The sequence below is a fragment of the Scyliorhinus torazame genome, chromosome 8 (assembly GCF_047496885.1).
Source record: "Scyliorhinus torazame isolate Kashiwa2021f chromosome 8, sScyTor2.1, whole genome shotgun sequence".
Classification (NCBI taxonomy): Eukaryota; Metazoa; Chordata; class Chondrichthyes; order Carcharhiniformes; family Scyliorhinidae; genus Scyliorhinus; species Scyliorhinus torazame.
The window spans coordinates 238,798,127-238,811,046 of record NC_092714.1 but is presented as its reverse complement, the minus strand read 5'-3'; the positions used below and the strand labels follow the sequence as shown (position 1 = coordinate 238,811,046).

At 43.5% G+C, this 12,920-nt stretch overlaps 1 protein-coding gene across 2 annotated transcripts in view; it reads right to left on the bottom strand.

Annotated features, from left to right (window-relative positions):
- Positions 1-12,920, bottom strand: part of acss2 (acyl-CoA synthetase short chain family member 2) — a 100,881-nt gene that overhangs the window by 48,340 nt on the left and 39,621 nt on the right. For both annotated transcript variants that reach the window (XM_072514997.1, XM_072515000.1), the window contains exons 4-5: positions 2,597-2,700; positions 1,270-1,342 (exon numbers count right to left, since the gene is read on the bottom strand). In XM_072514997.1, coding sequence (XP_072371098.1) covers positions 1,270-1,342; positions 2,597-2,700 — 177 coding nt within the window. The remainder of the gene's footprint in view (positions 1-1,269; positions 1,343-2,596; positions 2,701-12,920) is intronic.

Here is a 12,920-nt window from a genome sequence, read left to right as displayed (position 1 = left end):
CATTCAGGTATATGCAACTGAGGGCTTTTGCGAGGCAACAGGTGAGGGAATTCCCGCAGCTCCCGACACAAGAGGTGCAGGACAGAGTGATCTCAAAGACATGGGTGGGGGATGGTAAGGTGTCAGATATATATATATATATATATATATATAGGGAAATGAGGGACGAAGGGGAGACTATGGTAGAAGAACTAAAAGGGAAATGGGAAGAAGAGCTGGGGGAGGAGATCGAGGAGGGGCTGTGGGCAGATGCCCTAAGCAGGGTAAACTCGTCGTCCTCGTGTGCCAGGCTAAGCCTGATTCAGTTTAAGGTATTACACAGGGCGCATATGACTGGAGCACGGCTCAGTAAATTTTTTTGGGTGGAGGATAGGTGTGCGAGGTGCTCGAGAAGCCCAGCGAATCATACCCATATGTTTTGGTCATGCCCGGCACTACATGGGTGTTGGATGGGGGTGACAAAGGTGCTTTCAAAAGTAGTGGGGGTCCGGGTCGAACCAAGCTTGGGGTTGGCTATATTTGGGGTTGCACAAGAGCCAGGAGTGCAGGAGGCGAGAGAGGCCGATGTTTTGGCCTTTGCATCCCTAGTAGCCCGGCGCAGGATATTGTTAATGTGGAAAGAAGCCAAGCCCCCGGGGGTGGAGACCTGGATAAATGACATGGCAGGGTTTATAAAGCTAGAGCGGATTAAGTTCGTTCTAAGGGGGTCGGCTCAAGGGTTCACCAGGCGGTGGCAACCGTTCGTCGAATACCTCGCAGAAAGATAGATGGAATGGAAAAAAGAAGGCAGCTGCAGCAGCCCAGGATTGGGGGGGGGGGGGGGGGGGGGGGGAGGAGAAACCAGAAGGACTCTCAGGGTTGTTAATATATACTGTATAATATGTATAGGTCGTTGCTACAGATAATTATATACTGGACTGTTAAAATATATTTTGAGAGTGTTACTTGTGATAAGGCAGTTGCCAATTAGGGTTAGTTTTCATTTTTGTTATTTATTATTTATTCATTTTTTTTTTGTTTATAAAATAGGTCATTGTTATTTGTGTTGTTATAATATTGTGTAAAGGATGCACAATGTACTGTGTTGGTTGACCAAAAATTTTCAATAAAATATTTATTTAAAAAAAAGGTGCATTTATAATCTAACCACAGATGAAGTACTGAAAGTGCTTCACCAGTGATGCAGCAGGAAGCCGGAAAGCATTGTTCTGGGGCAGCTGATGGGCAGAGTTGCCGCAAGGTACCTTGGGTAATTGGCTGTTGATTTACCTGCTGTAACCAGGAGAGAACAACGAGAATCCAGAATTCGTTCACACAGAGATTCTGCGGAAAATCCTGCAAACTGAATTTCAAAATTACAATCATTTGACAATCCAACAACAATAAACTGGATGTACATACAGCATCTGGGTTCGATTACTCAAATTGTGAATATGGTATCTGGTGGTAGAGTGAACTTTGTGTCGTCAGAGTTCTACACATTCTCAGTCACAGTGATAGCTGGTGTTAATGCCTGGTGTGCTGGTTGTGGCAATGGACTGCAACCAAAAGAGAACGGAATTTTTCCACTGTTGACATCTTACGTTTTGGCGGGGGGCAGGAGGTGCGGAGGGCAGGAACCATTCATCACGCATATAAATTATATTGATTTGGGATCAGTGGTAGACAACACGATTTTATGGATGTTAAATAGCACCATCTGCTAAGAGGGCTTAATCTTTGGGCTTAGCAACTAAGCACAGAAGATTGTGACCTCACATCACATCTTCTCCAACATTCTACTTTGACATTGGAAGGTTCTACTTGCATTGATGGGTCAGATATGACATTTCCTAAGATTCATTTTAATTTGTCCTTCTATTAATTTTTTTTGGCAAATTTGGACAATGCTTTACTAAAACAGCCCCAATCATCCACCAGCCCTCCTCAGGACCCTCTCCCAAGACGTTTAAAAAAAAACATTAGAGTACCCAATTTTGTTTCCCCAATTAAGGGGCAATTTAGCATGGCCAATTACACCTACCCTGCACATCTTTTTCTGTTGTGGGGGTGAGGCCCACGCAGACATGGGGGGGGAAAGTGCAAGCCCCACACAACCAGTGACCCATGACCGGGATCAAAACCTGGTCTTCAGTGCCTGAAGCAGCAATGCTAACACCTGCATCACTGTGCTCCACCTTCCACCTCTTCCCCCCCCCCCCCAAAACATACACACATTCCCAAGTCGCTGCCATTATATTCTTCAGACTCATTGAGTAGATTTTCCAGTTTAGAAATTCCTGCCCGAAGTCAACGGACCTTTTGCTGGTCCGTCAAATTATCCATCCTGGCTGCTACGATACCCACAGCAGGCAGAACTGGAGAATTTAGACTGAAAATTCCGTATTTCTGTAAGTGAGTCCTACTATATCTTTGTTGGGCGAGGAGGTCGTTTCTAGGGCTGTAAGCGTGTCTCCAGTAACGCTAGCCCAATTGGTCTGGTTAATGAAGACATTTGTTAAATAACTGAACAGATCATAACATTTAAATGTCCAAATTATCTATGATATCTTACCATGATTATAGATGGCTGGTAAGCATATAATTTTTTTCTTACCACAACAGAATGTATTGCCCCTATTCTGGTACAAGCTAACATGACAACAACCGATTCTATCATCATTGGCATGTAGACTGAAACTCGATCTCCCTTCTTCACTCCTGTGGATTTTAAATAAAAAGACATAAATAGTGGCAAGTATCATGAACTGGAAAAAACATTTTGGGATTCTGGTTAGCCCAATAACAACTACTTTACAAATTATTCAAGAGAAATACGAGAGAATATGAAGCTGCTGAAATTCATGCTCTACTCTGCTTTGCGTTGTTGTACCTAAACGTAGCTTTCACCTAAATGAGTCGATCGGTCTGCCAAAATCCATCACACCCAAGTCTTTACTGCAAGACACTTTACAAAGAAATATATCAATGGCAAAGGCCTGAGGTGATTTATCTTATATCAAAGTTAAAAACCAAAGTGTAGACAAATAGATTCATATCCAGTCGCCACCTATGCTACCATCTCTGGATCTGTAAAGATTTAATCACGGGCTAATGGTCACATTCCAAGCATTGTCTGGCATCTTTGAATTTGTCTCTATACATGTTTCTGGAACATACCTCTTCATTCACCTGAGGAAGGAGCAGCGCTCCGAAAGCTAGTGACATCGAAACAAACCTGTTGGACTTTAACCTGGTGTTGTAAGACTTCGTACTATGCTACTTCCAACCTGCAGTCATCTGAAACTAGATTTGTACTCAACTCACCACAACCTTTCCCCCGTGCCTATTTTACAAAAGAAAGAATTTACAAATATTCTCCTTTTATGGAAATTAAGAACTGAAGACTTGGACAATACTGAGAAAAGCTGTTTAGGAATGACACAAGCAGCTACCCAATTTTGGATCTATTATTTGTTTGCTTACAAAACATTTCATCATCCACAATTACTAACTCAAGCCAAATTTAATAGATGATTTGCAAAACAATTCCACAGGAAATTGGATAACTGTACATGTTTGGAAAAGCTTTTCCTGATCACATGAAACAATGGGAGGTTAAGTATAGATAGCACTTAGTTTAAAAATAATCATTAAATAGATATAACAGAATGTATGTTAAAAATTATTGGAAGAAAACAGCTTGGTTATTGAATCACATATTTGTAGAAAATTAAGCTACTGAGCTGATCCAGGTTCCAATGATTCTTCTTGAATTGCCTATTGAGATACAGAGTTCAATCATATAGTCAAGATAATGATGCACCTTGCACATTTCTCCCCGTGTCTTCATGGGTCTCACCACCACAACCCAAAGATGTGTAGATTAGGTGAATTGGCCACGTTAAATTGGAGGAAAAAAATTGGATACTCTAATATTTTAAAAATGCTGCACCAATACATAGTCTTTAGGACTATTCATACCTGCAATCCTCTATCATATAGATTATCCAAGTTCAGTCTACGCCTGTAAAGGTATTTAGAAAAAGCTAGACCATGCCGCGCATGGGAGGTTGAGAATGGACAGTCATCACCAGTTCAGTTCCACTTCACACCTTGTACAAAATTCCATGGTGCACCACATTGTGATTTTTTGAAAAAAATCAAGTGTAATGGACTTTGATATGAGCTGTTACAATCCCAGTTGTTGTTACAACTGGATGTGAAGATTCCAGAATGGAACCCTGGCTCAAAAGGCCATTACATTTACATTTTTTTCAAAAATAAAAAAATGGAGGAACAGAGTCACGAGACTGCTGATTAATTTAAACAAGAAAAAAAACATTTTTAAACATGAAAAAAATTGGATGATCCAACAAACCATCAGTCCCCCATTAGTTTAACGATTCCGCACAGGTTTTAGGATTAACAATGATTACAAAGTATATCTTAATCTACAATGGTCTCACTAACACAAAGCCCTTTTAAAGCACACAAGATGTGCTGTGGGCAAATACACTCTCCACTCTGAACCCCAAGTGTATATCTCTTCAGAATCTCTCCAGATGATTGTCACCATGAGAATTTCTGAACTCCACTCCCAAAACCACGCTTTAAAATCTTCTCTCATAACTATGCGTTCCCTTCACCATTTGCATTCAGAAAGGCTTAACAGATTACATTTTTCAACAAAGTTTCCACTCCACTTTTAACAGAGAATCCAGTCCAGGGTTTTACCCCCAACCCCTTTAGTATTTCTTTGTCTTGACTGCAGTGCAAACTGCTCACAATTACGTCAACACTCAATTCCCAGACTATATTAAAATGACAAACGATTCATCTACTTCAAGTATGCTGTCCCACTTTAAACCTAGTTACTGCAATTATCTCAACTCAGAATACTTTGCTTACTCTTGCTTGAATTCTTCTGAACAATACCTTGGTCTTTGGTTACTTAACTATACTTTCTGTCCCAATTCCCTGGTTATCTGGATAGTATCTTGTTCTTTAGGTAGCTTGCATCTTTGTAACTCCCTTGTCCTGTGCTGCTTCTCCCAGCGGAGAAGAGAGCTGTTCACTCCCCAGTGTCCCGTCTCTAATTGTTCTGGCTCCAGTTAGAACTAAGAAGAAAAGGAAATCCCACCCTCTAGAAAATGGCTTCCTGTTGCGAAGCACAAACTTAATTCTATTTACTCCTCACACCATAACCCTAAGCACAACAGAGACAGCTGAAACTGAACGAACCCACACACAGACAAACACCTTTGTCCTGCATTATCATAACTCTAGGTTTCACCCTTCTAGACACAAAAACATTGAAGTAAACCGACTTAAACAATACCTCACTTATAATGTTTATCAATACAGGTATAAATCCCTTGAAACCACCTTTATTTTCCTAACAGACCACATGACATATTTGGTTGAAAAATTTACCCTTTTGTTGTTAAATGGGCAGGCATGTAGATTTGCCACATGCTTAACTTCACAGACCTTGGTGGTGGTTTGGGGGGGGGAGAAAGAGGAGGAGGAAGAGGAGACAGCAGCTACATAAAAGTACCCACGGCTTTTACAGTGTGAACCTGGGATGATGGCTGGACTATCCCACTCAGAAAAGACAGGTGCAGGGCAGCACGGTGGCACAGTGGTTAGCCCTGCGGCCTCACGGCACTGAGGTCCCAGGTCCGATCCCAGCTCTGGGTCACTGCCCGTGTGGAGTTAGCAAATTCTCCCCGTGTTTGCGTGGGCTTTGCCTCCACAACCCAAAAATGTGCAAGCTAGGTGGATTGGCCACGCTAAATTGCCCCTTAATTGGACAAAATGTATTGGGTACTCTTAAATTTATAAAAAGGAAAGAAAAGACAGATGCATCCCATGTTAGAAATAATATTATTTTCTGACTAACGTTTCCTGTACGAACGTTTAACACATTATTCATTCTTGCATTACCATTCCTCATAAATAGTTTGAGTTACTCAGGAAGCAGTTTGGAAGAACGGCCAATGGTTTCATCTGTGAAGCAGAATATTTGGATTAGGGATGATATATTATCTATCAATATTTTTCAAATTCATTTTTAGAATAAAGTTATTAATTGCAGCTCATTCACCCAAGTTGTTGGCAGATCAAATTTGTAATGACCACTTCTATTCTCACCATTCTGCGATCTTTCTGCCAATTGTAAGGGTCCCTCTTCTTTATTCCCTTATCCCCCCTTTTATTTTGCCATTACATTTTTGATCCATGGATGATATATGGATGTGTGCTTTCAGGAAAGTGGTCTGTGCCTTTAATTCGAGCATAAGCCTGTTCTGGTTTGGACTGGCCAGCACCAATGACAAAGATTGGCCGAGTCTCGGTTTGATTGATTTGGCTGAAGGCCAATGGTTTGGCCCAAAAGACTGTGCTCTGCCCGGTGACAAGTGGTGATTGGATCTGTTCCCAAGGAAATGGTTCAGAGACGGAAGGAGCTTTCAGTTTCGCTTTGGCAGACCGGAGAGAAAACCTTCCTTTTCCCCACTTTGTTTTCTCTAAAAATAGCCATATGATTCTCACCAAATGGTGAGAGGCCTGATGTGAAGCCGCTCCTGGAAAAGCTGTATTGCTGACTGCAAGGAAGTTCATCACAGGCTGTAAAATCAGAGACTTTAATCCACACTCATACGGTGCTGTTGCTGTATGATGATGGAACTGGTGGATCCCATTGAGACCGTCAGTGACCACATCTGCAGCAAGTGTTGGCTGCTCGAGGAACTTCAGCTCAGAATTGATGAGCTGGAGACCTAGCTGCACACACTGCGGCACATCAGGGAGGGGGAAAATTACCTGGACGCTTTGTTTCAGGGGGCAGTCACACCCGGTAGAATAAGTACTGTTAATTCGGTCAGTGGTCAGGGACAGAGTGGTGTGACTGCAAGGGAGGCAGGTAGGGGAATCCTGAGTTTAGGAGTTGAGGAGCCTCAGCCCTTGACCTTGTCCAACAGGTATGAGGTACTTGCTCCCTGTGTGGATGAGGAAGAGGGCTGTAGGGAGGATGCATTGACTGCCCACTGCACCGTGGTACAGGAAGCCATTCAAGAGGGGGTAGCAAAAAGACAAGTGGTAGTTGTAGGGGATTCTATAATTAGGGGGATTGATGGCATCCTTGTAAGCCAGATCGAGAGTCCCGCATGGTATGTTGCCGGTCCGGTGCCAGGGTGAGGGACATCTCTGATCGGCTTGAAAGGATTTTGGAGAGGGAGGGGGAGGATCCAGTTGTTGTGGTCCACGTTGGGACTAACAACATAGGTAAGACTAGGAAAGAGGACCTGTTTGTGGATTATCAAACACTAGGGACTAAATTAAAGAACAGGTCCTCCAGGGTTATAATCTCTGGATTACTACCCAAGCCACGTGCCAATTGGCATAGGGTTGAGAAAATTAGGGAAGTTAACACATGGCTAAAGGAGTGGTGCAGGAAAGAGGGATTCCATTTCATGGGGCATTGGCATCAGTACTGGGGCAGGAGGGACCTGTACTGTTGGGACGGTCTTCACCTGAACCATTCTGGGACCAGTGTTCTAGCGAATAGGATAAATAGGTTGGTCACAAGGACTTTAAACTAGCAAGTTGGGGGGGAAGGGAAGGGTAAAGCTATGGACAGTATAATGGTTAATGGAGATCAAGGCAGCAGGTTACGTGACAGGTTATTATGTAGAGATATGGGTTCAAAGACAAGGAAAATTAGGTGAAAGGGTAAGAGGAAAAATAATTTGCGAAAAGTTACTGATCAAGGTGTCAGGATTCATAACAAAGACATAAAAAAACAGCATAAGTGTACTTTACCCGAATGCTCGTAGTATACGGAATGAGGTGAATGAGTTGATGGCGCAAATCATCGTGAATGACTATGATTTAGTGGCCATTACTGAAACATGGTTAAAAGATGGTCACGACTGGGAGTTAAATATCCACGGGTATCAAACTATACGAAAGGATAGAATGGACTGTAAGGGCGGTGGTGTAGCTTTGTTGTTTAAGGATGGCATCTGGGCAATAGTAAGGGATGATATTGGTGCTATGGAGGACAAGGTTGAATCAATTTGGGTGGAAATCAGGAATAGTAAGGCGAAAAGGTCACGGATAGGAGTAGTCTATAGGCCACCAAATAGTAACAGGATGGTAGGGCAGGCAATAAGCAAAGAAATAACGGATGCACGTAGAAATGGTACAGCGGTTATCATGGGAGATTTTAATCTGCATGTCGATTGGTTTAACCAGTTTGGTAAAGGCAGCCTTGAGGAGGAGTTTATAGAATGTGTCCGGGATAATTTCCTGGAACAGTATGTAATGGAACCTACAAGGGAACAAGCGGTCCTAGCTCTGGTCCTGTGTAATGAGGCGGGATTGATTAATGATCTCATAGTTCAGGATCCTCTTGGAAGGAGCGACCACAATATGGTGGAATTTAAAATATAGATGGAGGATGACAAGGTAAAATCAAACACTAGTGTTTTGTGCTTAAACAAAGGCGATTACAATGGGATGAGAGAAGAACTAGCTACAGTAGACTGGGAGCGAAGACTTCATGGTGAAGCAGTTTCATAGAATTTACAGTGCAGAAGGAGGCCATTCGGCCCATCGAGTCTGCACCGGCTCTTGGAAAGAGCACCCTACCCAAGGTCAACACCTCCACCCTATCCCCATAACCCAGTAACCCCACCCAACACTAAGGGCAATTTTGGACACTAAGGGCAATTTATCATGGCCAATCCACCTAACCTGCACATCTTTGGACTGTGGGAGGAAACCGGAGCACCCGGAGGAAACCCACGCACACACAGGGAGGATGTGCAGACTCTGCACAGATAGTGACCCAAGCCGGAATCGAACCTGGGACCCTGGAGCTGTGAAGCAATTGTGCTATCCACAATGCTACCGTGCTGTTGAGGAACAGTGGAGAACCTTCCGAGCGATCTTTCACAGTGTTCAGAAAAGGTTCATACCGACAAAAAAGACGGTAGAAAGGGGAAAAATCGACCGTGGATATCTAAGGAGGTGAGTGAGAGTATCAAATTGAAGGAAAAAACATACAAAGTGGCAAAAATTAGTGGGAGACCAGAGGACTGGGAAGTCTTTAGGGGACAACAGAAAGCTACTAAAAAAGCTATAAAGAGTAAGGTAGACTATGAAAGTAAACTTGTTCAGAACATAAAAGCAGATAGTAAAAGCTTCTACAAATATACAAGACAAAAAAGAGTGGCTAAGGTAAATATTGGTCCTTTGGAAGATGAGAAGGGAGATTTAATAATAGGAGACGGGGAAATGGCTGAGGAGCTGAACAGGTTTTTTGGGTCAGTCTTCACAGTGGAAGACACAAATAACATGCCAGTGACTGATGGAAATAAGGATATGATAGTTGAGGACCTTGAGATGATTGTAATCACTAAGGAGGCAGTATTGGGCAAGCTAATGGGGCTAAAGGTAGACAAGTCTCCTGGCCCTGATGGGATGCATCCCAGAGTGTTAAAAGAGATGGCTAGGGAAATTGTAAACGCACTAGTGATAATTTATCAAAATTCACTAGACTCTGGGATGGTCCCAGAGGATTGGAAAGTAGCAAACGTGACACCACTGTTTAAAAAAGGAGGTCGGCAGAAAGCGGGTAATTATAGGCCGGTAAGCTTAACTTCGGTTGTAGGGAAAATGCTGGAATCTATCATTAAGGAGGAAATAGTGGGGCACCTGGAGGGAAATTGTCCCATTGGGCAGACGCAGCATGGGTTCATAAAGGGTAGGTCGTGTCTGACTAATTTGGTAGAATTGTTTGAGGACGTTATCAGTGCAGTAGATAACGGGGAGCCAATGGATGTGTTATATCTGGATTTCCAGAAAGCTTTTGACAAGGTGCCACACAATAAGTTGCTGCATAAACTAAAGATGCATGGCATTGAGGGTAAAGTGGTAGCATGGGTAGAGGATTGGTTAACTAACAGAAAGCAGAGAGTGGGGATAAATGGGTGTTTCTCTGGTTGGCAACCTGTAACTAGTGGGGTCCCTCAAGGATCAGTGTTGGGCCCACAGTTGTTCACAATGTACATAGACATTGACATAGATGATTTGGAGTTGGGGACCAAGTGCAATGTGTCAAAGTTTGCAGACGACACTAAGATGAGTGGTAAAGCAAAAAGTGCAGAGGATACCGGAAGTCTGCAGAAGGATTTGGATAGGTTAGGTGAATGGGCTAGGATCTGGCAGATGGAATTCAATGTTGCCAAGTGTAAGGCTATCCATTTTGGGAGGAATAACAGCAGAATGGATTATTATTTAAACGGTAAGATGTTAAAACATGCTGCTGTGCAGAGGGACCTGGGTGTGCTGGTACACGAGTCGCAAAAAGTTGGTGTGCAGGTGCAACAGGTGATTAAGAAGGCTAATCGAGTTTTGTCTTTCATTGCTAGAGGGATGGAGTTCAAGACTAGAGAGGTTATGCTGCAATTGTATAAGGTGTTGGTGAGGCCACATCTGGAATATTGTGTTCAGTTTTGGTCTCCTTATCTGAGAAAGGACATATTGGCACTGGAGGGAGTGCAGAGGAGATTCACTAGGTTGATCCCAGAGTTGAGGGGATTAGATTATGACGAGAGGTTGAGTAGACTGGGACTGTACTCATTGGAGTTTAGAAGGATGCGGGGGAGGATCTTATTGAAACGTATAAAATTATGAAGGGAATAGATAGGATAGATGCGGGCAGGTTGTTTCCACTGGTCGGGGAAAGCAGAACTAGGGGGCATAGCCTCAAAATAAGGGGAAGTAGATTTAGGACCGAGTTTAGGAGGAACTTCTTCACCCAAAGGGTTGTGAATCTCTGGAATTCCTTGCCCAGTGAAGCAGTTGAGGCTCCTTCTTTAAACGTTTTTAAGAAAAAGATAGATACCTTTCTAAAGAATAAAGGGATTCGGGGATATGGTGTACGGGCCGGAGAGTGGAGCTGAGTCCACAAAGATCAGCCATGATCTCATCGAATAGCGGAGCAGGCTCGAGGGGCCAGATGGCCTACGCCTGTTCCTAGTTCTTATGTTCTAAGAAAGTGCATTAAAGAACTCATCATCTGAAGCAAGGACTCTTATCTTTTGACCTTAATCCTCATTATTTTACCTCTTCCCACCTCTGTTTTTGATTGTCTTATGTGTGTGGGTAGAGGGTGGGGCAGTTAAGGGGGAGTCAGGTATTAGCTTGTCATTACGCCGTTGTATTCACTGCGTATTTCATATTTGTACTTGTTATAAATAAACAGTACTGGTATTTAAACTTACAAACCTGTTGACTGTAATTATTGGATAGCAATGGGCTAAAGATTGAGTATTTTTTCTACCAATTATTGGTTAATTCACTTGTGTTGTGACTCCAGGGCACATGGGACTGGAATTGACCGTGCACTTGCCCAGGGTGGTGTAACTTCTTGGGCAGTCCCTCAGCATAGTGGATGACTTGCTTCCACTCTACGGAAGGTGGGTTCTGCGGTGGCCGAAAAGCCCGATCCTGGATTCACAGACTCTGCCATAGGTTTGGCAGGTGGGAGGGCTTCATGGTGGTGCAGTGGTTAGCACTGCTGCCTCACGGCGCCAAGGACCCGGGTTTGATTCCAGCTCCCGGTCACTGCCCTTGTGGAGTTTGCACATTCTCCCCGTGTCTGTGTTAGTCTCACCCCCAAAGATGTGCACGGTAAATGGATTGGCCACGTTAAATTGCCCCTTAATTGGGAAAAAAAAATGAATTGGATACTCTGAATTTATTTAAAAAAAGGTTTGACAGGTGGTGCTTGATGAGGTGGGTGGGATGTTCTGGATTCGATACTCTCCTTCTGCTATTTATGCTTGGCTTCTGTGTGCTCCACCCTACAATGCTTGAAGTGATTGCCACCTTCATGGATGCTTTTTCTGCAGCTTGTGCGTTCTAAGGCAAGCAATTCCCACATGTCCCACATGAGGGCAGCACGGTCTCCTCCCACAGTCCAAAGATGTGCAGGTTAGGTGGATTGGCCATGATAAATTGCCCTTAGTGTCCAAAATTGCCCTTAGTGTTGGGTGGGGTTACTGGGTTATGGGGATAGGGTGGAAGTGTTGACCTTGGGTAGGGTGCTCTTTCCAAGAGCCGGTGCAGACTCGATGGGCCAAATGGCCTCCTTCTACACTGCAAAATTCTATGATAATCTATGTCGGTGGGGATGTTGTATTTATTTAGGGAGGCTTCCATAGTGCCCTTGTAGTGTTTCCTTCACCATCACAGAGCTCGGAGTAGAGGATTCGTTTTGGGAGTCATATGTCGGGCATATGGGCAATGTGGCCCGCCATTGCAGCTGGTCAGGCATGCCCAGTGCCTCAATACTGGGGATATTGGCCTGGGCGCGGACGCCTATCTTGCCAGTGGATTTGCAAGATATTGCAAAGGCAGCATTGGTGATATCGCTCCAAGGATTTGAGGTGTCTGTTGTATATTGTCCATGTTTCTGATGCATACAGCAGGGCGGAGACCATGGCTGCTCTTTCGAACATGAGCTTTGTGCTGGGTTTGAGGTCATAAGTGTTTATTTCTAGAGGGATAGGATTCAAAAGTAAAGCTTTGCTAAACTTGTATTGAACCTTGGTTAGACATCTGGAGTACTGCATACAATTCTGCATACATATTATTAAAAAAAAGACAGAGGCACTGAAGAGGATACAAAAAAGATCTAGAAGAATGCCACCAGAAGTGCCTTTCAGGAGAGGATGGTCAGTGACTGGGTCGATGTCCTTGAGAAGAGAAGACGGAGGCTTGTCCTATTAAGGGGCTTTACAAATCATTGAAGACCCTGTTAAGAGTGAATACAGAAATAATATTTCCACTTGTGGGGAATGGTCACCAATAATTCAAATGGGGAATTCGGGAAATAATTCTTCACCCAGAGAGCGATGAGAATGTGA